Source organism: Mizuhopecten yessoensis, unplaced genomic scaffold, assembly GCF_002113885.1.
Source record: "Mizuhopecten yessoensis strain PY_sf001 unplaced genomic scaffold, ASM211388v2 scaffold739, whole genome shotgun sequence".
Lineage (NCBI taxonomy): Eukaryota > Metazoa > Mollusca > Bivalvia > Pectinida > Pectinidae > Mizuhopecten > Mizuhopecten yessoensis.
This window is the reverse complement of record NW_018403697.1, coordinates 906,083-933,818: the sequence shown is the minus strand read 5'-3', so window position 1 is coordinate 933,818 and position 27,736 is coordinate 906,083. Positions and strand designations below refer to the sequence as shown.

General features: G+C 34.2%; 2 protein-coding genes across 4 annotated transcripts; one reads left to right on the top strand and one right to left on the bottom strand.

The window, feature by feature from the left end:
* Positions 1-92: 92 nt before the first annotated feature.
* On the bottom strand, positions 93-15,232 carry LOC110452302. Of its 2 annotated transcripts, XM_021500742.1 has the most exons (5): positions 15,219-15,232; positions 4,556-5,031; positions 3,585-3,805; positions 2,270-2,365; positions 93-1,574 (listed from the first exon to the last, which is right to left on the bottom strand). In XM_021500742.1, the coding sequence occupies exons 1-5, from the start codon at positions 15,221-15,223 to the stop codon at positions 1,164-1,166; spliced, it is 1,209 nt and encodes a 402-aa protein (XP_021356417.1). In that variant the 5' UTR covers positions 15,224-15,232; the 3' UTR covers positions 93-1,163. The 2 variants fall into 2 exon arrangements, with proteins under 2 accessions (XP_021356417.1, XP_021356407.1); XM_021500732.1 differs by lacking the exon at positions 15,219-15,232 and having other exon boundaries at positions 4,556-5,215.
* A 3,629-nt stretch (positions 15,233-18,861) lies between these two features.
* Positions 18,862-27,657, top strand: LOC110452446. 2 transcript variants are annotated; one of them, XM_021500998.1, is made up of 6 exons: positions 18,862-19,222; positions 20,071-20,289; positions 21,730-21,778; positions 25,000-25,145; positions 26,727-26,852; positions 27,492-27,657. In XM_021500998.1, the coding sequence occupies exons 1-6, from the start codon at positions 19,199-19,201 to the stop codon at positions 27,594-27,596; spliced, it is 669 nt and encodes a 222-aa protein (XP_021356673.1). In that variant the 5' UTR covers positions 18,862-19,198; the 3' UTR covers positions 27,597-27,657. The 2 variants fall into 2 exon arrangements, with proteins under 2 accessions (XP_021356673.1, XP_021356682.1); XM_021501007.1 differs by having other exon boundaries at positions 18,863-19,188.
* Positions 27,658-27,736: the final 79 nt, after the last annotated feature.

The following is a 27,736-nucleotide window of genomic DNA, read 5'->3' as shown; positions in this document are numbered from 1 at the left end:
CCCCCGCGCTAACATCTGGGTCAACAAGAGTGATTAATATAAGTTGTAAAAACTGTTGTAAATATTAATAAAAAAAATAAATGTTTAAATTTTCTTTTTATTCACATTCGAGTTGCAAATACTATCTCAGGATAATAACAAAACAAACAATCGGCCTGTAGCACAGCTACACACATTTCACACCTATAAACAAACCATGTATCCATCTCCCAGCTTCACATTCAAAACCTTCCTTAAATATTTTTTAACATTATTTCACCCTCATTATCTATTCTAGTATGATACACACACACACACCTCGTTGATTTTTATTTCTCTCATACAACAACGAATACAAAAGTACAGTACAGTTTATACACACGGAACTATTGACATTATTGTCAAATTTTGACGTGAATTATTTTGACAGAAATAACACCCAGAAACTTAAATTAACAATCGTAATGATACACAAAAATGAATAATCCACACCGGTTATGCAATTACGCGTTAAATGAATATTGGATTGAATGGGATCGATTACACTCAAACACAAGGGTCCTGAGAATTCCTCAAAAAATTGAATTGATTAATGTGTATGCTAATTGAATATCTATGTACTGTAAAGCGCTTTAGAGTGACCTATTTTAGCTAGATATGGTGCTATATCAAATGATGTTTATCATTTAATGTAGTATCATACGCGTCATTATCTAGACAAGCAAGTTTCCAATAAGCATTTTTACAACCAACAAAAATGATTACGTCAAATCGTTACTCTGACTCAAAATACATTTCTATCCATGTTCATTGTGTTGTTATTGTTTAATCTGTATTTTTAAAAGTTCAAATTATAATTCATTTCCGTGACATACTTTAGAGGAATGCCAGGGTTGATGCGCTTTTTGAACAAAAGTTAGCGCGAATGCTCTTTGTAGCCTCTATACGTGTGCCCATATATCAATCTATGAAAGCAAAATGATTGTATACCTGTACGATCAGTCTATAGTCACAACGCGAACAGTTCGACAGTCGAGAATTCCGACCATATTGAAACACCTTCAATCTCCTGTGCCCGGTTTGTTTTATTACAACAATTTGCAACGACACTTTCTTAAAAGCGTGATTCAGCGTTGCATGTCGAGGATTTGGATTTGTGAAGTTCACTTAAGACTTAATTTGATTTAATTGACAACGTTAATAGAAATATCTGTGCTTCGCGCTGCGGCCTGCGCTTCCTTTCTGCTGAAGTAGTTGTAGAGTAATACCCCCGGTACGATAACTGCCAGACCAGACAGTGTGAACCCTGTAGTGGTATTCATAACTGGGTTCCATTTGAAAATGTCAGCTTTCTGATCGTACGAGAAGAGTGTCCAGAAAATGGTTGCTATGGGAGTGACCATTGCCTGTATGATGACCGCGAAGACTGACCCCTCCGCGTACTGTATCAGTAAGAACTGAAACAGGTTCCCAAACACGTACCCTACGTTAAAGAGCCAGGCCTTCCCCGCTAGGCCACGACAGGAAGTGGCTGAACTAAAAAGGCAGGAAAACCCTTTCCCGAATTTCGTGAAAAATTCTGAAGCCGAACTGGACTGAAAAAGACATAGAAGGAACTTCAATTCTAAGTCAAGATGAGTCTCCTCTGTCAACTGGTTAAACTTGGAAACTGTTTACTGACATGATAATACATGTAATAAAAATAAAAATGAGAAATTAAAGGGAGGCTATTGCATGTATGAAAATTCTTGTGTTTTCTTGCTGTGATCATATTAAGTCCTAACTCTACAGTATAATCTGGGTATACATTTTTTGTATTCATATTTTTATTCCAGATCACATTTTCTTTTTCATTATAATTTCTGTTAATTTTTCCCTGATTTGTCGCCAAACCCTTTAACATGCCAACATTTCTTTGGAGAAATTGTGGCAGAGTCATGACAGTATACCAAAGTTTTACTGCAAATGCTAAGGGCTAATGACGAGAGAAAATAGATATAAAATGTCCCGGAGAAATAAGGAAACTAACATTGCCCATACTGTAAGATATGGAATTTGATAGCATGAATGTAGATTATTTGAATAAGCATGTGTACATATCCTATCACTAAAAAAACAGCAACAAGTACGGTACCGTTCTCGGCTAATAATATAATAACAAAATCATTATTTTTTACAGCACTAAATTTAGTGCATCACTTGATTCTCATAAATAAATGAAAATGTTTTCTTCGTACAAGATGTGCTCTTTTCTTTTCAAGTCTAAGAAATAGGTTAAAACATATCTTACCATTCCAAATCCTGGCACAAAATCGGTCCAGAAGAAAAATAGCAGGGTAACGAACTGGAATACGTTTGTCCATGTGATAAAACCAAGCGACTCACACTAAAAGTAAACAAAATAAGGTGTTTGTCAAAACAAATAAGTCTTGCTTCAGCGGTAGGAGCTATTAGAACTGTGGTATCTTCATGTAAATCATTTCATCTACTTAACCTCACTTCTAATACTTTATCTATTAATCTGCTGTCTTTAAGAACTCTTTTCGATTATTTTGATAATTACGATCGCTTTGTAATATTCGTTATATTTTCGTCTCCATTTCAATATTCGCGGTATTTATATCTTCCTCTTTAGCTATTGATACACGTTTTTATGTCATTCCATGGTTAAGCTTTCCTAGATGTCTGTGTGTTTTAAGCCTTCCCTTTTTGTTGATTTATTGTTAACTTTGCCTCATGTTTGTCTTTTGTAAGTTTTCCTGGTTAATCTTTTGTTACCATAAGCTTATCAGTAACTGTCTATTTCGGTTGTGTATTGCTCAAGTAGTCCCTTGTAATTAGTGTGTCTCTATACATTTATAGAACCTTTCTGAAGTTAGCTTTAGGTGTTTTTTCTATTCTTATCCATACATATATAGAACCTTCCGTTGTATCAGCCTACATTTAACCTTCCCATGATGTCCGGGTTTATTGGTCTTTACTTGTCAAACTGAAGTTAGCTTTAGGTGTTTTCCTATTCTTAGCCATACATGTACGTGTATAGAACCTTCCGTTGTGTCAGCCTACATTTAACCTTCCCATGATGTCCGGGTTTATTAGCCTTTACTTGTCAATCTGAAGTTAGATTTCCTAAGGTGTTTTTCTATCCTTAGTCATCCCTTGTTGTCTGTATATTGTTAGCATGCACTTTTTGTTTTTGATTGTTGGCTTTCCATTGGTAATAGGTGTCGCTTATTAATTTATTTTTGGTATTTACTGTAAGTCTCCTGTTGTCTTGTTGTCTGCCTGTTGTCAGATCTCTTTAGCTATGAGTTTATTGCTTACCTGGCCTTGCCCTAGCTTTCTCTTTGAGGTCAGCCGATTGCTTCACTCAAAACACCCGTGTTCTAACTATTGACATCTATGCCATTGGCTAACCAGAAATTAGTTGATTAATGTTCCAAGTAATTCCTCTACTTTCTGTGAAGAATAAACATATGAATCTAAATGCATGGACACTTTCTTGCATGAATCTACTCGCATAAAACATACTTATTGCCCTTGCAGTACAGAATAACGATGACATATTATTAACTTCAGAGAAACAAAGTATCGTGTTTCCTTACCTCATCTTTCTTTAATTCCTTTTCGCAAAACACGTTACTCAACCCAATAGGTAGAAATCCAAGGGCAAAACACAATGGCCAGATGATTCTTTGTAAGACGGAAGGGGTAGGGCCCGAGTCCCCATTACCGGAGCCATCTAGTCCGAATGTCTGGGGCTCTGTTGTAATGAAAAGACCGGCCAGGACCACACAGGTGCACAATGCTCTTACAGTGCTTATACCTAGAACATGGATATTGGAAAGGTTATTTTCATTAATAAATCGGAACGATAGGCGCCTTAATGAAACATGATAGTTTGAAAAATAATATACATACCAATAAGTTTGTACGGCAGTACGGCACCAAACATTGAAATGGCGACAATAAAAAAAGACAAACCCATTTCTTAAGTATAACGCCTGCCATCTTTATATATTTATTANCCCCCACCCCACCCCCCCTTAAAATGGCATTCATATCATCTATGAAGGTCATGATAAAATTTTGGAATTATTATTTTTACCACGACAGTATAATTGCAAAGATTGACATTACTGACCCTCCCCGAAGAAAGCCGTTCTCTGTGGTGAATAAGCAGACACGACACACTTATTCAAGATGCTGAATTAAAAAAATGAATTTCATTTTTGTATGAGATCGAGAAGCTGAACACAAGATGCGCACATTTATGATTTTGTATTGGATACAGCATGCAAAGAGTGAATTACACTGTTTTCTCATTCTAGGACGCATCGATGATGCAAGGGGCCAAAAGGTAAACTTCAATACTGGTCTAAATTGCTGTTGAAACAGAAGGGGAGGTGCGCATAACCCTTTACTGATATTATTTTCAAAAGGTTAGAGGGGAATTGCTTGATTAGCTTTGAGACTCGTTGCCAACTTACTGCTTAAGCATTTCAATTAAGAGCGTTTTTTATGCCAGACCTGCATATATATCAACATAAAACAATGTCTATGATAGTTGTTTTACCTTTCCTAAGGATGATGAGACGACACAGAACCGTATACGGTATCACAGTAGATGCCAATATTCCTTGCAGATAGGGAGGTGTTCTGTTCGGGGGACTAGCATTCACAACCAGGATACCATTAAGCGTTGTGAACAGTCCCATGGCAATCAGAACCTTCCACGATGACTTTGGTCGCAGACTAGCTTTTGGGTCGAGCTTGGTATATTTGACAATGAGTGTCATTATCGCAAATAAAATTGATACTGTGAAACTTGTGTTCATGAGCAGAACAAATGCATCTCCTCCAACTTCGTCCATTGTGCCAGCATAGATAGGGAGGGATACGTTCATCATGACGTTTGTTATGACATTCAGGACGGCTATTATGATATTCCTAACTGTCGGTGAAATAAGCGGTCTGCTCTCTGATGAAGATCCACTTCTTTCTCTCGGACCATCTTTGAACACTATATTCACAGATCCTTGACGGTTGACTCTGGAGAGCAAAGAACTTCTTTCATCATCATCATCGTCTACGACAACACGGTTGGACATGGCGATGCTCTGCTGAATTACAAACTAACTTGTGTGATGGTAATTGATCTTTATATATACAAGTCACACGAGTGTCCACATTGACCTATTCCCAGATAATGGCTGAATCATGTGATATGTCGCACGTGAGTGACTGACTTGACACGGCAACAACAGATAAAATCGAATCATGTGGAAAGGCTGATTACATGTGATTTTTATAAGATTACTTACACATGTAGAACACCTGGTATCAGTTATCATAACACACTTACAACGATGCATCGATACATCTGTTAAGGTAAATAAAGTATGTACAGTATATGTGTAAACATTATTGTTCTATAAATAGTATTTTTGAGATAGCATTATATGACATTATACAATATGATACATTACTAAGAAGTGATAGTTAGATACTTGACTCACAGGAAATAGTCCGTGTAGCTATTCAACTTGATATATACTTTATAATATTCATGTGTATTAAAGTATAAAGCAGGATATAGACAATTTCACGTTCATCACATCAGCGTGGATTGTCACCCTGTCAATGGTATACCACGTAATCGCTTATAATAAGTGTACACTCGTTCAATGATTAAAGCTCTGTAAGCTTAACGACCACTTAAGGTAGAAAGTCCTATCGCTCTGTGTTGTATCTTCAACGAAGGGGAGTTCTACTTTGTTCCGCATTTTTTTACCCGAAGTTGTGTGCCCATTTACTATAAGAGAGTTAAATAGTATTATTAATTACACTTATTTCCCTTTTAACAAAACAATATCTGATACATGGATTCTAACATCATCAGACTTTATTATAAAGGTGAGAGGTCACCTATCGTGCTACCAGTTATGGTTTTTCTTTTCAGTAACATTTCTGGGAAGAATTTCGATAAGGTTTGGCTACCTTAAAAGTTCGATTAACTAGATTTAGGAAAACATTCCAGGGAATGCATACAATACAAAATAGAGACTTTCTAGCTTAACGTAAAGTTTGAACTGATGACATTTTATTAATATTTAAACTAGAAAAAGACTAGAATGCACAATGATAACATTTAGATATATATGGACACATATATATGTGTTTGCTCGCACGAGATATATACACATCAGATATATTTAATCATACACCACATGAATACGTACAGTAGATCAAATCGGAATGTAAAATATAAATAGATTATAAAAAAAAAAAAAAAAAAATGTTTCTACTTTTGACAGGTTGGCGGGAGGCACATGTGGTGCTAAAACACTTGCCTCCCTCAAACACCTAGTTTTGTGTGTGGTATTGTGTCTTTAAGGATTGACGGTCATTTCGTTTCTTTTATTGTTGTTGGTGTTGTTCTGATTTTGTTTAAGCTTAATGTTGTTTTTTCTTTGGCATAACATTCAACTCTTTATTGTTATCTCTTGAGGTGATTTAATATAAGCTCATTAACAATTTACTGGCTATAGCTATTTAAAGGAATATTTCATCCATTTTAACGTATTGTAATTCTCATGAGTATACGTTTTAGTTGTATAATATGACGCAGGTTCAACATCAAAGAGGCTTTACAAATGAAAAGTAGCTAAAAATGAAATAAATAGAATAATGAACACACGAAAATAAAAATAAATAAGTTTAAATGGAAGCAAACCTATTTGACGTGAAATGGGTACGACAACCGTCAGGAACCATTACTAACTACCATTGTTAACTCCCTCAACGCTCCGAAGAGAAATAGTAAACAAAATACCACCTTAGGTCAGTACAATATTTACAACATTTTAGTTTGTACTGTTAATTCAATTTCTTACAAAAAAACAACGTTTGTAGCTCTAACGCAGTTTAGAGAAGTCAGTTTTTTTTAAAGAAACTAAAATTATGTTGTTACTTAAAGGGTGTAGTGATTGCAATATAATTGAACTTCAATATAAACGGGGTATTTCATAAGTCAAGCTTCAGTGCGTAACACGAAGATCAATAATCCATGTATAAACGGATAATGAAACAACAATACTGGAATTGGTATTAACTTTGTAGACAGATAAAATCGATAAAACGTGCTCTATTTAGTTCTGTCTGTCCTTGTTTTCATCTAATGGTATCTCATTCTTGACATGGTGACGATACCGCGCATGTCACGTGAATAGACTGTCATGACTGACCATCTCTATTTCGCTAAAAAGCAACGTCATGCCCTACTATCTATGCGTTGATGAGATCAAAATCAAAAGTTAAGAAAATATTTATATTTCTATTTGTTGCATAAATGTATGTATTTTTCTAAAATTCACTTTCCGTTCATCTTAGTGTCGGCACTTTGGTGATGATTTTGATATCAAAATAGTGATTAAAACGTTTAAAATGCACTGCATAGATAACTATACAAGTACTTTTTTCCAGATTCTGGAGAATTTTCCGTTGTTGCTGTAAAATATACAGCTTAATGTCATAAATAAAATAAAGTAATGAACAGATAAAGAATTTGTCAATGTTTTATTATATTAACAGTTGTATATCATCTTTGGAATATATTACAAAGCAACTGCAAAATATTAGCATATGACTATATTAACCAGTATTGTTTTTATCAACAAACCCTTCCGAAACGTGAAAACATTAATCTGCTTTTGAAAAGAAGGTAAGACAAAAGATGTACTTAGGTTTCAAAGAATGTGAAATACAAAACTATTTTACATTTTAAGTACCATTAATATTAAGAGGTAGGTGTATTCATTTGCGGGCACCATGGACAGCCCAGTAGCTGGTCTCCTTCGGTAACTGGAATTCCTTGGCGAAGGTGTACAATGTAGAGTCATGTCTTCCAACTAAAGCCTTCCAATGATGTCCAAAGATGGATATTTGATATTCAACATTATTTAAATCCTTAGTACACCCTTTGGCTAACCAACTTTTTTAAAAACAGAAAAATGTTTTTGCGTTTCAGAAGAGTTTTGTTATTTGCTCATATAAAATTATTTTGCAAAAAATTATAGCTTTATAATGTGACCTTACTGCAACAGTTACATGTATTTTCTTTGTAGAAATACACTAAAATGCATTTATTATCATCACACAGTGTTAAATATAGTACAATACAATTAGTTAATGGTTATATAGTTATTTATTGATGGCAGTGTATAAGTTAATCGTTATTTGTACCTGACAAATGCAGGTCAACTATTTAAAACAATGAAAAAATATAAAGGAAAATAAAAAGTTAATAGCACCAATAAGAACGAGGGGGACACCACGGCAAAATCATAGAACAAAAATGTAAATAAATAAATGTTAAATGATAAATACCCTAATTCAAAATAAACAAGTAAATGTTGAGGCAAACAAATTTTGATCTGAAAAGATAAATGTTCCCACGTATGACATCAATGAAAACAGTGATCTCATCGTAAGATCAACATTTCGCAGAGCAAGAGTAAAGCAAAAAATGTTTATCATCTAAGGTAAGTACTGTTTTCAAATTATATTTGTTTATTTGGCTAATTCAAATTGTTGACAAAAGGGAGTTCATACCGTAAACGCAAAAAGTTACGAAATATGAATTAAGTAAATCACAATACTACCTAAAGGCAGCAAATGTTCAAACTAAGGTATCCGAAGTAAAGCGAAACTTCGATCTAAACGGAGTAATTCTTAAGTCAAACTTCATACAATACGAATTACAGGGGTTATGCTCCCTTCCGTTTGGTGCACCCTTGGAATCTGTCAGGACAACATCGAAGGCATGGGGCTAGATATCTGATTGTTTCAGGTAAAAAAGCAACTGACCAATCGCTAGTTTGATACACGCCTTTTGAAAATAACAGTAGAGCGACACCCGACTTGAAAGTCTGTTAATCGTGCCATTATTTTGATGTACATCAAAGGATTAAACTAGACTACTTTTATCTTCCACAAGATGGCGCGTATAACCTTCGATTTCGTCGTAGCATATTCCATGGGTGCAGAGAACTTAAGTGGGCGTAAACCCTTGAGTATCGAAGATAACAGATGCATAGACAGACAAAGAAATAACAGTACTGTTATTGATATTACATATGTACCTTTGCAGACAGACAGATGCAACCTATGTGCTCCATTTCATTCTGTCTGTCCTTGTGCTTATCTAATTGTGACATATGGTGACGATACCGCGCATGTCACATGGATAAAATGTCTGGCACATTTCAAGCAAGACATTGTCGGGACAAAACATGAGATATTATTTGTTCAGACTGTCTGTACCATGTCTAGTTCACCCAAAGCTTCGTATTGTCCTACTTTGTGTGCGTTCGTGAGATCAAAATCAAAAGTAAAGAAAACATTTATATATTGTTTTTGCATAAGTGCATATTTTTTTCTAATATTTACTTTTCGTTCATTTTGACGTCGGCAATTCGGTAGCTGTACCTGCCATATGCCTCGACGTTGTGTTCCCATTTTGTCCTCTTCTTTTGTTGGTATCGAAAGCTTTTGTTGGTATCGAAAGATCTCCCTCTTCACTTTTGCACCTCTTAAATATCTAAATATATTACTATGTACTAAGAAAAATAGCAGTCGAATAAAAAATAAATAGCTGTAAATCAAATTTAATCGTTAAATACAAAATAAATTTTATAAAATTGTAAAAGATATTAAAACGACAATTCCATATGTCATGTTCCATCAGCTGTGACTCAAATTTAAGATAAAAAGTGGTAGGGTCCAATGTCTGTGTAGGGTCTCGGAGCGGTCGTGTGGTGATAGGCATATATGGACTTTTTGCATGTAACCGTAATTAAAGGTCTAAACATTGGAAACACCTCAGCAGATCACAACATCCTAACAATTGGCTCAAAAGAGTCGCTAGGCACACACGGCAAACGAAAAAGGTATATACACGTACATTTATACGTGAGAAAAGCAGATCCAGGCCCTTTCTGTTTTTCAAATAGGACAAACAATAAAATGTCTTTTCGTCGATGTACCTTAGAAGGAGACACACAAAGAATTCTGAAGTGAATCTCGTATCAGTTGCTGGATAATTAGACTACAGCAGGCCATTTAAGTTCCTCGATATCGCAGAGTCTTTACACATATTTGTGTGAAAAAAAATCCACGATATATTCTACTCTTAAACATGTCTTATATATCGCCTTATTTGCTTGTTATAAAGTTACTAATCAACATTCGGAGTTCTTTTTGTATAAGATATGTATTTAAAAAGCCTGTTCATTTTGACTGATTTTTTTTATTCCTTTGGTGACAAACACCAAGTTGAAAGTATAAGTATTTTCAGATTATATTGTTGCACTTTAAAAAGTGATTGCTATCACATACAGGTATATATACGGCACCGCGTACACAAACCAACATTTTGTTTGTTTAGGAAGAACGGTCAATCTTGTATGAAGACGAGTACCTATGGAGACATGATCGGAAGGAAAGAGTAGGGAAGTAAGGAATGTGGACAACAGATCACTTTTGATCTATTCAATATCCCCTAGCAGAAAACACTGTAGAAATATCCCGATTATTCAGTGACCCACATTAGTCGCCTCTTACGGTAACATTTAATGAGGTAAATCGAGCAGGCCTATCTTAATGGGATAGATCGGGCAGGCCTATTTTAATGGGATAGATCGGGCAGGCCTATAGGCCTATTTTGATTTGATCTAAAGGTTGTGCATGTATCGAACGTGATATTTTCATTTCGGGTTTATATATGGGGCAGTCACCACATATACTAGTACACACAGGTACATTTCATTGATAATGAGATTCACTTCAGGAATCCGTGTTTACTATACTTGTGGTGGTGGCGGGGGTGTCTTTATCAAAAGCACACGATACAATATGTCGTTATCGCGGAGATAGTCCTTTAATCCATTTACATACTCATATCCAGGGCATGACATGTGACAGCTACATAGAGCGACCTATTTACATATTTGTATAGGTAATGTCTGGGTCTTGGCGTCTGTAGTGTCTGGGTCTTGTGTCTAGACTAGATCAGCGCTTTTAGACAAATGGGTATGATGAGCACAGACAGGTTCGTCCACGACGTCTGACTTTTCCAAATTAATGTTATAGTTATGAAAACAGCTTGATCTTCATAAAATCACCCCGAAAAAATCCGTACGTGTATACTATTACTCTTTAATTCAAACCTTAACAGAAAGCCTGTTCATTACTATAATTAATAATGACTAGCAAAATGTCACAAAATTCAAATTGTTTGCAGGTAAAACAGGTACAAAGTGCATTTTCTATTTGTTAATATCATTTTCATTAACCAGTATAAATATGAAGGAAAATCTAAATTGACAATAAGCCAATCCATTGGGATATTGTGGTCGAAGGCGATAATGATACTTTACTTACGTTTCTGTTTATGACATGATATACTAGAGATATATACTGTTTTTAAATAAATAATTCAGATACTCTAGATAAAGTTGCCACAAAAGCAAGAATTTAAATATAATATTTTCCATTTTAATTTTCTTCGTGAGAAAAGCATACGTGAATTCAATAAAAATGTACATTTTACTAAATTTTAATAGATAATAAATTGAGAGCCATAACTATATAAATACAACATTAACCACTTTCATTAAACACTCAAGCGGAAATTTCATCTTTCAATGAAAAAGTTCTTTTGCAGAACGACTATTACTAGCATAAACTCCGAACGTTGTCAACGTATGCATATAGTTGTCTTTTGAAGTTGATGTAAATAGATGAGTGAGATGTATTATATATTAAGATCCCCGTTCAGTATGAGCCACTGCAAAATACTCTTAGTATTTGGAAATGTATGTTCCAGAATGACATTTTCCTTGATAAATCATGTCTGAAAAAAACCCCGATACCTTGCGGGACTTTTATGAAAAGTAATAAAGATGAAATAACACAATATAATCAACAAGAGTGTTTTGATAAAAAAAAAGTCAGTGTGGCTAGACCGCTATTCGAACCACGGACTTCCAATTGTTACGCTCTCACAAGTTAAGGGGAGGCTATTTACAAAACTGTTTATACCTGTCGTAAACCATGTTAAAAAGCTTAAACGAACTATAAATCCCACCTTTTCCCACGCCACATTCAGTAATGCATCCGAGACCCTCATAAAGACCCGAGAGTCATAGGCCTCGAGGGCAGATATGATCCGAGGTTTGATACATGTGTATGCGGTGTGGTGTTTCAGAACAGGGCCAATGGTCCTAATAGTGATTCTAATGACATAGGCAGCATATCTTTTGATGTCGCTTACTACTTGGGATATTTCGAGAGTACAGGAAGTATACTCTGAAAACGCTTCGTTATGTGTGAAGTCCTTGACGCGCATGCTCACATTATACGAAATGTACATCCGTTTATCGTAACTCGATCAGTTTACCACACATCAAACTGAAGCGTGTGTCATTTACTACTTTAACCGGTCTTTAAGAGAATATATAATTTTTCATTTTAAAATATTTAATTTAATCAATCAGATTTAATGGCAATCTGGCAACAGAAAAAAGCCTATGTAGGCAAACTCTCTCCCTGAGAATATATGTTGATGCTTTATAACGTTTATTGCCGCTTTTAAATGTGATCGGTTAAAAGATTATAGACACATTTCATGTAAACGTTTGACTTTTGTAACATAAAACAGCTCATGTTGTTTGATCCAAATATTCTGTTGTACCTATACTGTATTTACTCCTCGTCAAGTGCCATGTTTACTCACCGATCCTCGGATGTGTTGTGTCGTCTGCTCTTTTCTACAATTATACACATCGCAGTTTTTACAGTTTGATACAGACCTCTAAATTGCGCGGAATAAACACGAAGTAGTGGTCGAGAGTGTCTATTTTATTCATTACGCGCTTATTTAGTTGAACACAGATTTTACTTCCTGGCATGATGTAGTACATACATATGTAATAGTATACACATAGCTAAAATATATGAAATACCAATCACCGAGCATGATATAAAGAATAATAAAGTAAAATGTTTGATAGGATAACTTCAACAATAGTATTTAAAGAGTCAAAGATGTTGTGACCTCAGAGATAAATACAGAAAACCTCATTATACCGCCATTATTTGTCCAAAAAAAATGGGATAAATGTAGGGAAATGCACAAAGGTTTTCTTAAGGGAACAATATAAAGGGACATTGACATGTGTTGGCGGTAAATGAGGTGGCAATGAAACGAGGGGCATTTTATCGAGGTTTTAATTATATTTTATTACAGGAACAAACAGCCAATGATTTAAAAGGAAGTTACATGTAATGTACCCAATTAACCCCTGAAGACACATTTGAACTCTTCCAATACAAAGGTTGGAATAGTTCATTATAAAACTTCAGGGGTGAATGAGTTAATTCTTGATATTGTTTGGCCTACTTACATGTACATGTAGTAGTTCTTAAACCTAATGATTCTTGTACAACATTGAGCTGATAAAAATTTTAATAGATTTTTTTTACTAGATTGTGTTATTTTCCTCAGATGGATGAAGGATAGATAAGAACGCTCTTTTGAATGACGTACAATGAGGCGATGTGTAGAAATAGCACTACCACTTAGTTATTGAACGTAAAATACGGCTTATAGAATTATTTTGCTGAACTTATGTGATTATATTTCCTGTTACACCACACATGTACCGTACCAGCCGTATGCATTTTTTAATCGATAAGGATTTTCTGCTTTTTTCGAAAAAAACGAAGTGCCAGGAGAAAATTAAATTAAATAGCAAAAATTCTCCCACACAGCACAGATATTTGCATTGAGTGATTGTTGTTTAAACTGTATTTTGTGTTCAAAAGCAAACCGTAACTTCCTGGTCTCGCTATGCAAGTCGCTTACCTACATACTGTCCCATGATACGTACCATGATAGGTTGGGGTAGGCTATCCGATTTCGTAACAGCTGCTAGATCCTGACTTCGTTGGTAACACATGGGGCAGAGTGTACACGGCGGACCATACCTTTGTAATATATACTGTGTTGATGGAAAATAGGACATTTGGCTTATACACTTGAAATCGGATATTTTTTTTGGCGAGAAACTGATTTTTGCGTTTATGTACGAGAAGACCCTTCCTCGAATTAAAATCTTCCGTGAATATAGATATTTACTTTCATTTGTTTTGAAATAATATATATCATCTCATTCGCAGAATCAAGATTAAAACATGCAAGCAGAGTTCGCGAAATAAAGTAATAATAAAAGAGAAAGGTTTACAGTATTTCTTATCATACCATTCCAATGAAAATCTTCACTGCTAATATATAAACAATAAAATAAAACCTCGATATAATGCCCATCAATCGTTCTATCTGTCATCGCGCTTATCGCCAAAATATTTAAAAATCCTAATTTCTCTCTCATTTGATTTCTCTCATGATAATCTTAAAACCACTTTATCACGCCACGGAATTAGATTAGAGGGAAAGGCAACTGCCTCTTCGTCATAGGAAATATTTACAGGGCACTTTAATGTTGCGAGAAACTGCGAGAAAGCGCGAGAATTTACGTGCTTTAAGGAAAAAACCCGCCGCTTCAATCGTCAATGGTATTGATTGCCGTTCAGAAGTGATACCTTTTGTACCGTTACATTGTCCGGAGTTCAAAGTAAGTGATCTTTGCTATACTTCTGTTTAAATTTAATAATGTTTGTTGTGTCGAATACCAGAGAAATGTCGCAGAATGCGAAAGTTTATAGTGAACATACAGCGTTGCCAACTTGAATTATTTTATGGCTTCACACCCGCCATCAACATCTTGTTTTCTTGCTAATAGATAGATTATTTTGACATACGGACTAAACCAAATTGTTTATTTATGTTTTCTATGGCAGCCTGTGGTTTTAAGTGAACCCATATCTCTGATTTTGTAGTATTTGTATTCTGAAAACAGTTGTTAATCAGTGGGGGTGTTTTTAATAATGGCCGCCAGTTTGCCTTAGAGTACCGATCGCGGATGGGTTCATGAATGCATGTAATTCTCGGTAATTGATCATAAATATGTAACAATTGGTTTACATAATTACAATCTGGTATATTATCATGTACACAGAACAATTTCAATCGCACTGACGATCTGGACAGAGTATTTTTACGGCTCTGAATATAGACCAAAATTCATCGTGATGCAATAGCGTGTGATTTCACTTACCTCATCGTCTTGCATTTACCCGCCATCAACATCTAGTTTTCTTGCTAATAAATAAAATATTTTGACATACACAATTGTTTATTTATATGTTTTCTATTACAACATGTGGTTTTAAGTGAACCAGTATCTCTGATTTTGTAGTATTTGTATTTTGTATCAATTTTGTAGTATTTGTATTTCTATCAAAGGCCTATCTGCTTGTTGACAAATCCTTATTATTCTCAATGATGAATTGTATAGATTAAATGAATTGTTTTTTCAAATTGTTGAATAACAACGCCAGTGTTAAATTGTTTTCACAGATTCCTATGTACTGATTCACTAGGCTAGGGCTAACCACTCGAAATGATATGTTAATAGAGAAAGATTTCCAAAATTGTATTGCAAAAGTGTTGGTGAAGGGATATTAAAAGTTATATGGCTAGGCTTATTGAGTTAATTTTAGCTGGAGCTTTTTCAAAAATCGCATTTAAAATAACACATGTCCTACGCCATGGATTTTAATGTAAGATAATTATATAATCTTGTGTCAACATACAAAATGAATTGTAGTTCTGTCTAAAACTATGCATGGAAAAATGAAATAATAACAGTGATGAATGTGAACAATTGTTCTGAGTCAGAAGTATGTCAGACAACTGTAATATCCATTTNTAGGTATAAATTTTGAAAGGTGTCCATGCAGATACACATGTACACAGGGGTGATAATGAGGCTGATTGATAACTAGTCGTTACATGGTACATCCCACTTCCACACAGGGGTGGACATTTTCAAATCAAAATGTACCAGCCGATTGGCAGATATTGAACAGGACAGCTGTGGTTTGATTCCCAAATTTGACATGAATTTTGTCCATCTGTCTTGATTGATGTATCTTTTCTAATTTCAGCATGCCAAAGAAGAAAAAAGGGTCCAGACCCTCAAAACCTTAACACAAATCAACAGCAGAAGAGTGTTTCATCAGATGTATGCAAATTAATATGCTTCAAAGCCTTACAAGTTTAATACAAAATTCCACACCAGAAGAATTAATTTTTAAATCAAATAACCAGTTCATTTTTATCAGAGTTAACATTGAATTATAATACAATTTGTATATCACCACTCAAGCTTGTTACATTGTATGTCACCTGTGAGTAATAAAAAACCCAGCTATATTTTCATTTTAAAGTTTTTATTCAGTTGTAAACACACAATAAGTACAATGTACATGTAATGTGTGCATGGAAAGTCATGAAAAAACATTCAGTCACTTACTTCAGGGCTTTAAGTTGATCCTCGATAAGTGTTTTTTTGTCTCTCCAAAATTACATCTTTAGAATCTTTGATTAATATGAATGAATATGTCAATATGATATGATTTTGACCCTCCAAACCTGAAGGAAACTGTTATTTGACTTATGAAATGGTTCAACTTAGCCCTGTTCATTGTATGTATATCATACAAAATCAAGCATATGGACTTTATTATTAGACATTTGACAATAAACTCTCATATTCTATGAAAATATTACATGTGCTTGTCTATTTTTCCAAAGTATATATAACTTTGTTAACACAAATGAAATAATTAATTAGTTAAAGTGCATCTCTTTATTTTGTTAACCTACAGCCAAAGCATATGTTGCAGGCTCTTGGTTCTGTCTAAGTGTGATTTATATGAAACATGTTCCAACTTTCTCACATAAATAGTAATGATACTATTGAGTAACAAACCTGACAACACATCAATTTTGAAAGACAATAATCAATTGCATATATGTGAACCGCAACCTTTAATCTGTATACAAGTGTATACAAGTGTATACTGTGTTTTAAGCTCAGGACTTATTCGAACTGGATATAGCTTCTTTAATAATTGTTCTCTTTCTAACACAGCTGACACATCTAAATCAGTTAAAAGAAAAAATGTCTTGAAAAACACAATAATAAGAAGTTACCAAACAAGTGTTCTTTGGAGTAAAGTCGCAAAAAGCTTAAGCACTTCTTTCAAAGAAGTTGAATATCATCAATCTTTTAGGAACATATTGATGATTTAAGTGATGGTGAAAATTGTTGCTGAAAACATAATAGCTTTAACGAGTGGGCTTGGTACCTGTAGAACAACATATCTGAGCTACTGGTGCTGGAGCTGTCCCTGGAACAGCAAGTTTCATTTTGGTTAGCTGAAAAAGATGGAATTCAAATTTAAATCATACTGGTGACTAATTATTTGAATACCTTGGACATGCTATAAAGTTTCTGGAACCAGAAAAATGATACTACAATGTGTAATATTTTGGTTACAGCAAAGACATTAAATAATGGAGTCAATCATTTCTCAATGGTCATTAAATATTGACAAAATGCTGAATTGAAACATGATCAAATGAAATTCAAAATTTCAATGAACTATTTTGTCCATTTTTGGGAAAGTCTGTTTTAGATAAACGTTTTTATTTTAAGCCTAAGTCATAGTGCTGGGACAGAAGTTCATGTCACATTTTTTAACGCAGAATACATAAAGAAAAAAAGGAGCTGGGAAAATGCACCATGTGGAGTAATTGCGAATAAGTTGCACCAAAATATGTTTATGATATACATATACTTGCTCATGATTGACATTTAATTCAATGAATTTATTAGAATTAGCTCCGGGCTGTAATGTTACTTGCTGTGATGTTATCAGATTTAGCTGAAATCATGTCACAGAAATAAAGAATATATTTCTGTATAAACAATTTTAATGACGACAAAGGATATACATGAACGTTGAGCCAAGATGGAATTCAGCTTTGAAAAATGCCTTTGATTGTTGCCTAGAAATATAAAATTATTAAAGTGTTCTATTTTTTAGGTACATATATTAAATAACCTATCTCAAAATTTCGAGAATAACATACAAAGGTAAAAGGTCAGCTGATGTTTCTGTATTTTTCTTATAAATGGTTTAACTTTAAAATGATGTAATAGGACAAAGTTATTGTTCAAAGTTAACCCTTTAAGTCACTTCTCCCACAGGGGTTTCGTTACAAAATACACATAACGTTTTGCCATATTGATATAGGTCACAGTCCACATAAACATACATGTGCTGTGACCTATATCAGTATAGCACATGTACATGTGTATAAGACATTTGTAACGAACCCCTGTGCTTCTACCGTGCTGAGTATGCCCTCGAAATATAGCTGCCTATACCCAGAGACGTCTTTTATCACCTCCGAAATATTAAGTTTTACATTCATTATCAGTAAATTCTGTCATTAAAAAGTCTAAATCTAAATAACTATCACGGGATAAAAAGTCCGTCATATTTGACAATGATGTATCATCCGATCAGATTCTACCTGATGCTGCTTGACATAAACAGATAAGCTTGCGACATCATCACGTGTATGCATAGGTTTTCTAAAGTTTTAGCCACGATGATTGCACTGTGTTATTAATCTGTCAAATCAGTGTCACACTATCGGTCTGTCGTCACCTAGGTAAACAACGTTGTTATCGATACCCGAAACCGGCCTGCACGCAAGCGCAGTACAGGTAAAGTGACTCCAGCGAGAGGGTCACAGGCCGTCACGGTTCGGTGCACACATACAAGAGGTGGACAATACATACGAAATGAAATTGGAGATGCCAATCCCTGTTATCTAAGTCCGTGATCACGCCAAGATTTTACAGGGCAAATGATGGCAATATAAAACAGGTTTCACCGTAGTTACCAAATAGAATATTTCGATTTTCAACAAAGACGATAATCGACCTATATCTATAGCGGTATGTAACATAACCATAACAAGACGACCCACTCAGATGAAATGCCAGGCTGATCCAGCTTTTAACAAGTGCCAGTAGATGTGAGAAGGAAGAATGAAACGTGTTTCCTCAAGCCTGTCACTATGTCGTGAAACGCTCAGTATTAATGTCACATTTCCATAGAAGATAGCACACAGAGTGTAGGAGAGAAGGAAGCGTGTTTACACTAGTATGTATGGATGGTAGCCGAGACAGGTCATCAGGTATTCTCAGTTGTACTTCAATAATTATACTTGTTTAATTAAGGTTTTATTTCATTATATGGGTCTTATAATTGTCAAGTGTGTACAGCGAGACACTGTTATACATATAATACATTTGATACGGTAAAGACACGAACTTACTCAAAAACATTTCACAAATCACAAAGGTAATTATTGTGATGATCATTTTCGATATATAAATAATCGCTTTTTAGTAACTCATTGCTATTGTTAGAAATAGACAACTTACATTGTATTGAACCATTAACATTGTAATGGGCAATTGGCATCGTAGTGGACAATTAACATAGTTCTGTAGTTAACAACTGAAATTGTACTGGACAATTGGATTGACATGAAAGTAAACAATTCACATTGTTGTTCACAGTTGACATTGTATTTGATATTTGACATTGTAATGGACATTTCACATTGTATTTGATATTTGACATTGTAATGGACACGTGGTTGTAGGGGACAATGGACAATATAATGGACAATTAACATCATGAATTTAAAAGTGATTACTGGCTTATTGGTTCGGCCTACCCTATTAACATAAACTTAATATTTTAATCTTCCATTTACATACTATAATTGTTCGAAATGTTTGTAATTTTATAATATGGAAAGGACTTTTATAGGCAGTGCCTGTGCCTTATTCAATTGTTAACCGAAACAATAAAATAGTTTTGAAGTGAAATGAATTAAAAAAGAATCGATTGATTTTAAGGTATCTTTTACAATATAAAAGTCGTACAAAAGGGAAAAATATGCAAATATCATCATTGTTATGTCAAATGGTCTGATATCGATTTCTATTTATTTATTAACTTTTACATTTGCAGATGCCTTTGTGGTTTTTAATTCTTCTGTCAATTGAATTGTGTTTATTAAAAATCGATGGATTAAAATGCGCATGTGCAAAGGTTAGAGCACATGTGTTCATTGTTAATGATGATGACGGTGATAACACCACAGCAGGCGACTTTCTTGACCCCGGCCAGTGTTTGGAAATGAACAATCAACAGCGACGATTCTGGGTGGCTGTAACGTATAATGGAAAGGTAAACAATACCGAATAACAACATGATTCAACATTTACGAAATGTGAATCAGTAGGTTTCCAAAATATCCTTTTCCCACCATGAATAGATTTTCGAAATAACCCTTTTCCCCACCATGAACAGTAAGAAAGATAATTAGTTATACTGTACAAATCCTTCTAGTAAATTGACTAGTTAACTGATTTTATGAATGTTTGCGCAGCTGATTCGTATTCTTAGTACATGTAATATAGTTTTTATTATCTCCAAGTCAGTTTTGGTTTAGTTTAATAGCCTAACTTGGTTATGTATTTCTTAGGACAAATTAACTCAACCTCAATTATCAAGTTATCAAGTAAAAATAAATTTACAGACAGAAACAAACATCAGATATGTGCTTTTTGTTTTCACTCTGTAACGAGCCAACATTGGCGTCCAACACTCAATAACAAACTATTTCACATCGTCAGCACAAAACATATTGCATAAACACACCAGACTCATAACGACCTTATAATACGCTTGTTTGTCGAACCCTAGGCAAATATATACCACGGCATCAGTGCACAAGAGCAAATATATACCACGGCATCAGTGCACAAGAGCAAATATATACCATGGCATCAGTGCACAATGGCGAATATATACCACGGCATCAGTGCACAAGTGCACAAGAACAAATTATACCACGGCATCAGTGCACAAGGGCAAACATATACCACGGCATCAGTGCACAAGAGCACATACCTTAGCGTCAACACACCAGTATAAAATATTACCTAAGATATTTGCTAGGATGTTACACCCTAAAAAAGCAAAAACAAAATGAAATACGATCGCTATCATCGGTATTGTATTGGTAAGGTTAGCGGTATCTTTACAGAAATATATATACCAAACAACAATTTGCTGATTAATAGAATCTTCCCCTACCTTGAGGGTGTGACAGAGAAATCTCCAACCCGTTTGGTTGTCTTACCCTCGGCAGAGCCTCGGGTTAGACAACCAAAATGATCACCCCGAGGGTTAGAGATTTCTCTGTTACACCCTCAAAGTAGGGGATAATTGTTTTTCTCCCTTCCTATTATTTCAGTCACAACTCCACTGAAAGTAGTCAGTTTGTAAACAAAAACACATGTGGGGTAAATATAGTCATTCACTTTTGATGACGTCACAATTACCGGTGACACATTTTAAAGACGTCACAAATGAACACGTGCTAATCGGCACAAGGTTATCTCCCATAGAGGATTACAACCTGAACTTTCTCGGCCGAAACGGGAGACACACCTGTGAAGGGTGGGAGAAAACAAAATCATTTATTTGCTTATGAAATTTTATTCATTTGGATATCCTATACAAATAATGTCAAGGTTCTGATAGAGGATTGAGTTTATGTTGTTAAACATTCATTTAATGATGTGTCTGTTATCACATAATTTAATAATCATTTCTTTACAGAACGCGTTTGTGCAGAGTGATCGAATTCTCGTGATGGAGTGCGAAAATGGTAGGTTTAATGGTGATTGCTAAAACTGCACTTATTAACCAAAATTACAAGCTCAGGGGTGCATGGACATGTTTTAATCGAAATTGAATTTAATATAAGGCGTCGTAGGTTTCAATTCCTTTCCTTTTTTTCTTCTCTTGTCTTTTCCCTCTCGATCTATTCCAGAGAGAGATATTAAATGACAGCGATCCTTAACAAAGGTTAAGTTTGCGGAATGAGATTAAATATTCTACTCCCGTCAATTAACTGTTACCTGATCCCTACTGAACATAATTTGTCTTGCTCTGTTAGATATGCAGTAACTTCAGACTCATTGATGTCACGTACTTGTAATATTGGATTACCGAACGTGCAAGCATTCTTAAAAAAATATCAGCAGTATAACAGCTTTTGCGTGAGAACGATTTTCGTATTATATTTAATGACATGTTCCTTTTTAAGGATTCGTATCTACAGTTACCTCCCCTTTTGACGTAACTGTAGCACAGTTTGATCAGGACAGTTCCATTGACCAGGTAGCTCGGTCGGTTAGAGCGACAGGATAACAATTTGAGTCTTGGGGCCCAGTTGTTCAAAAGGTGGTTAGCTTAATATCAGTTAAGCGACATTTTCAGCCTTTGATATTTCCGTCAATATGCAAGGTAAAATCTCACAATTTTGTTTTTTTTATTTTCACTATTAAATATTTGATATCTGGAAAGTTGTAACTAATTCAATGGTTCTGTTTCAAACATACATGAAAATTAATTAATATTTGCGCTAATCACTGATTAAGCTAATCACCCTTTGTACAACTGGGCACAGGAGTCGAATCCCGGTATAGTATCCACTGGTGTTTTTACACTCAGAACACTATTGTTGATAATGTTTTGTGAATTTCACCTTCACATGTATGATGTTTTCTTAAGTCCCACAAGGTATGCGTTTCTTTTCATAAATGGTTTATCTAAGCTGTTGTCTTGCTGGGAAAAAAACACAGTTTACAATACATAGTTACATCTTTTGGAAAGGGAAGATCCTTAAGATAGAGAATCCAAGTGATCTGTATTTTATCATTTTTTCACCCTTGCGTCGTTTATTAATTTAGCATAATGATTACAAATAGATGTATACGAAATAAAATAAAATGTTATAACTTCCTCTAAGAAAATAAATCCCTAACACAAAAACTCTATCCCGGGCATTTTGGTCTTAATGAAAGGAATTTACCCATTGTTGTTTCGGTCAGGATATTAAGTTTGTGAATGTGTATCTGTAACATTATCGGGATTTTGTTAACTAATATAGCACTCTTAAAAAACACATATCCTGTAATGTATTTGAATAAAAAAGAAATATAATAAAAAACTGAAAAACAGGTTTACGATGACTGTAAACAGCAGATTATCTCTCTGAAATATAACCATAAATGCAATTTACCTGTGAGGATAGTTGACACGCATGGCAATTGCGAGTTCAGTGTATCTAAGTTATGATACATACCTGTCACAAAGTTATATATCCAGTTCAGTAAAATGAAATGTTTGTTCCATGTATTCTGAAGTTTTCATAATTTATACAGTAAAACCTTCATAATATATACAGTAAAACCGTCATAATATATACAGTAATGCCTTCATAATATATAGGTAAAACCGTCATAATATATAGTTAAAATCGTCATAACTTATAGGTAAAACCGTCATAATATATAGGTAAAACCTTCATAACTTATAGGTAAAACCTTCATAATTTATACAGTAAAACCGTCATAATATATACAGTAATGCCCTCATAATATATAGGTAAAACCGTCATAATATATAGGTAAAACCGTCATAACTTATAGGTAAAACCGTCATAATATATAGGTAAAACCTTCATAACTTATAGGTAAAACCGTCATAATATATAGGTAAAACCGTCATAATATATACAGTAATGCCCTCATAATATATAGGTAAAACCGTCATAATATATAGGTAAAACCGTCATAACTTATAGGTAAAACCGTCATAATATATAGGTAAAACCTTCATAACTTATAGGTAAAACCCTCATAATATATAGGTAAAACCTTGAAATAATACCCCTCGTTTTATTTGCCACCCCTTTTACATATTTCAATGTTCCCTTTTCTCGTATTTTTAAGAAATCCCTGAAACGTTTCCCTCAATTTATCATCGAACCCCTTTATAACATAAAGTTTGTTGGGACAAATGGTGGCAGTATCACTAAAGGAGGTAAAGAGGTAAACTGTGAGTGCTTACAAAGAAAGAAAAATAAAACGTTTTAAGGTTAGAGATGATTGTGCTTTTGCTTTTTCGTATCCCCCTATCTCCATTTGCTTTGCAGGATGATTCTTTGTTGCTATTAAGGATGTTTGTCAATGGAAAATAATAATGTTTCGTTATACTACTGTACGACAAAGAAATCATGTGTACACTTTTTTTTTTATAACTTATCAATATAAAAAAAAGAGATGGCAAAATACCAACCAATAATTTCTCAGCAATGAACATAAACTACGATTTAAGGAGTTAACCAATATATTAATCGAAAAAACATATACCTGGTGCTTCAAAATATCATACAATTCTTTCCCTCCGGAGTATTGGATTTTATCGCCAGTTGGTGTCAAGGGGTTTGTAATGCCTTCATTTGTTTTTGCGTTTTACAAGACTTGCTGTCTTTTTTTTTGTCGGGGGAAAATTAACGTATGTCCTTGTGCATTGAGAATGTTTATTTTCATTTTACCTTATACTTAACCTTATCTTGATACAACAACACATTCTGGGTCAAAGGTCAAGGCCGCAGTTGCTAAGGTTACATTATCTGACGTTGCTATTTTAATGCTTGAGCATGATATAACGGGATACATGTACAATTCTCAAGTATAAATATTGGCTCAATGTTGTAAAAGATATAAAATGTCCAGTAAAAATAGCAAAGGGTTATATTTTCCAAAATAAATGGTCTACGTCGATTTAAATGAAATAGTTTTTGTTGCATCTTCGTTTGTAGGAGTTATTTAATATTTATACATGACATGATAAATAATAGGGTCTGTTTTATATAATGAATTTGAATTTTTTTTCTTCTAAAAATAACGTTGTCTATTTAAGAAGTTTTCACTTGAAGGTTGGCGAATAGAAACAGGTTACTATGTATGGATTAATATATTTCCATGCAGATCGTTGAAAATTGTACCATTTATACATTAGCTTAATCTTATTTTACAGCAAGGATTTCATTCACCCCTCTAGTAATGAATGCTATATATAATTGTTCCGACTGGGGACATCGTGTGACGTTGACAGGTTGGAGTTATCTCCCTTCGGACGATACCTATTATGATGAACACGATATGCCGCTATCTTCGTTTAAGGTAATTTTAGTGGAATTTAATTTGTTTTTGGTTCTTACCTGTATTTGTAAGGCGTGTAGTTGTAAGCATATAAGCAGTTATATGCACATCGAAAATCCTCAAATGTACTATTTATTTGTATTTATTATTTATGGTCCGAAATAGACTATACGATTCGAAAAAATATCAATTTGTTTTTGGTCCATCAAAATAAGCTATAGTTTTTCATAACTATTGCGTGTTTGAAATCTAGCGTACTCGGTGCCGATTTCATTTTTGATAAATTTATACCAAAATTGTTTTCTGTAATTGCAATAACAACTCAACTTATCTTCTGTTTAAAATATCTGCACCCAAAAAGAAAAATAAACCTTATATTGAATATATCAAACACTCAAATTTTGCTCTTATAAACTATCAGATATCACCGCAGATCTTCTATATTTTATTTTTTTATGGGGAGGGAAGGGGCCGAACCCCTGCCTCTGGGATGGCTAGATAATAATTTACCAGGAACAATGTTTACAGTCTAACCATACGCGCCTGCACTTGTGTATCATTATTTTTTAAGGATCCTTGTCCCATTACAGTCAAAACTTTCAAGAATTCCTCTGTAGTTTTTTTTATGCATAACTAACATCCCTTTGCTATTCAACAACCCCCGTTTATGGAAAGATGATTAAGTCAAATACATTTCCAACCTCTAAGTCTAAGTCATGTTTTAAGATCTCAATAAGAAAATGGAATAAACATTAAAAAAATATTATTGAAATATTAAATTGATAATTTTCTATCAGTATTGTTGTGGGATGGGGAATGTACACAATCATAGTTAATGTCCGGGTAATACATTTTATCGATTATATTTAAAACCATGGGCTTCAAGACCGTAATGAATAAATAAACTTCATGTAAAGTGTCTTAAAGTGCATCATAATATTAAGTGTTGTTAAAAAAGTTAGAAATGTTATAAACATAATTGTATTTATTTTTCATTTGCAATGTTTATAACATATCTAACGCATTCATTAGACCACAGATTATTTGAGATGGTACATCATCTAAGGTTTACTTATCAATCAAGGTTCCTAAGCCTTCGTTTTCTTAGACCATACGTCTCCTTAAATATCAACTTTCCTAGTCAGGCAGACACTACCGATCACAACTTCCCTAGTCGGGCAGACACTACCGATCACAACTTCCCTTGTCAGGCAGACACTACCGATCACAACTTCCCTAGTCAGAAAGACACTACCGATCCCAACTTCCCTAGCCAGACAGACACTACCGATCACAACTTCCCTAGTCAGGCAGACACTACCGATCACAACTTCCCTAGTCAGGTAGACACTACCGATCACAACTTCCCTAGTCAGAAAGACACTACCGATCACAACTTCCCTAGCCAGACAGACACTACCGATCACAACTTCCCTAGTCAGACAGACACTACCGATCACAACTTCCCTAGTCAGACAGACACTACCGATCAAAAAAAGAATGTATGATAAATAAACGCTTATGTTCTTCCATGTTGTTTTGTTTTAGAATTTTGTAGATGGTATATTTATACATACGTATCCTATTTTGTTTCTCTTTCAGAACTTTAGAGAAAGGTCACAACAATTCGTCAGCGTTTATATTGAGGAAAGTATTGGAATAGGCTATGGAAGAACTATATGTATACCAGAGCTGAATCAGAAGTTGAAACGATTGATCATTTTCAGGGTATGTTTGTTTGGGAATATCTTTCACATTCAATATTTGAAATGGTCTTTATTTTGCGGGATCCTAATTTTTGCGGTACAGTTTAAATGGGGAAACCTTTGGTATCAGTTTTTTGATAAATTAAAAAAAATGTATAATGTATTTGTGATCATTACCATACCAAGAATCAGTGTGATTTGTTAGTACGGTTCTCGAACGAAACTCTCATCCGTGCTTTTTTGGGATAAAAAATACTGTTACGTTTTGTTTTGGGATAAAAAATACTGTTACGTTTTGAAAATAAGTAATATCAAGACTTCAAAATATAATCTTAACATTCTTATCATATATAAGATATCTTGATACTGTGATAAACTTGATGAACTGAAAAGGTTTCTTCTTATTTTATTCCGATTTCTTTTTCAAGAAGAAAGCTGTTTCCACGAATATCGCGAAAATTAGATTCACACAAAAAACAATGAACAAAAACAAAAATCCAAACAAACTGCAACACTTCAAATTGCATCTACGTATGATTTTTAAGGTGTTGTTCCGACGTAATAGATATCTTAGATAGACAACCCCCACTTCAACAAGTACTATTTTAATAGGTATATGTAGCATCAAATACAATATAAATATTAGTTTTATTCATTTCAGGTAGCCAACACTTACAAGCATACAACGAAAACGAAGGATTTCCCAAGTATTTTATATGACGATGGCACAATAAGAATTCAACGGAAATTGACAGTGGTGTATTGATCAATTATATAAGCCACGCTAAATACTTTTGAACAGAAAAACAGAAAAACAGAAAATGTAATGTCTCTTAGTTCTTTTTTTCCAACTGAGCTTTGTATTGTGTTTTTTTCTGCATCAAAACGATTTGTTATTACTATTTT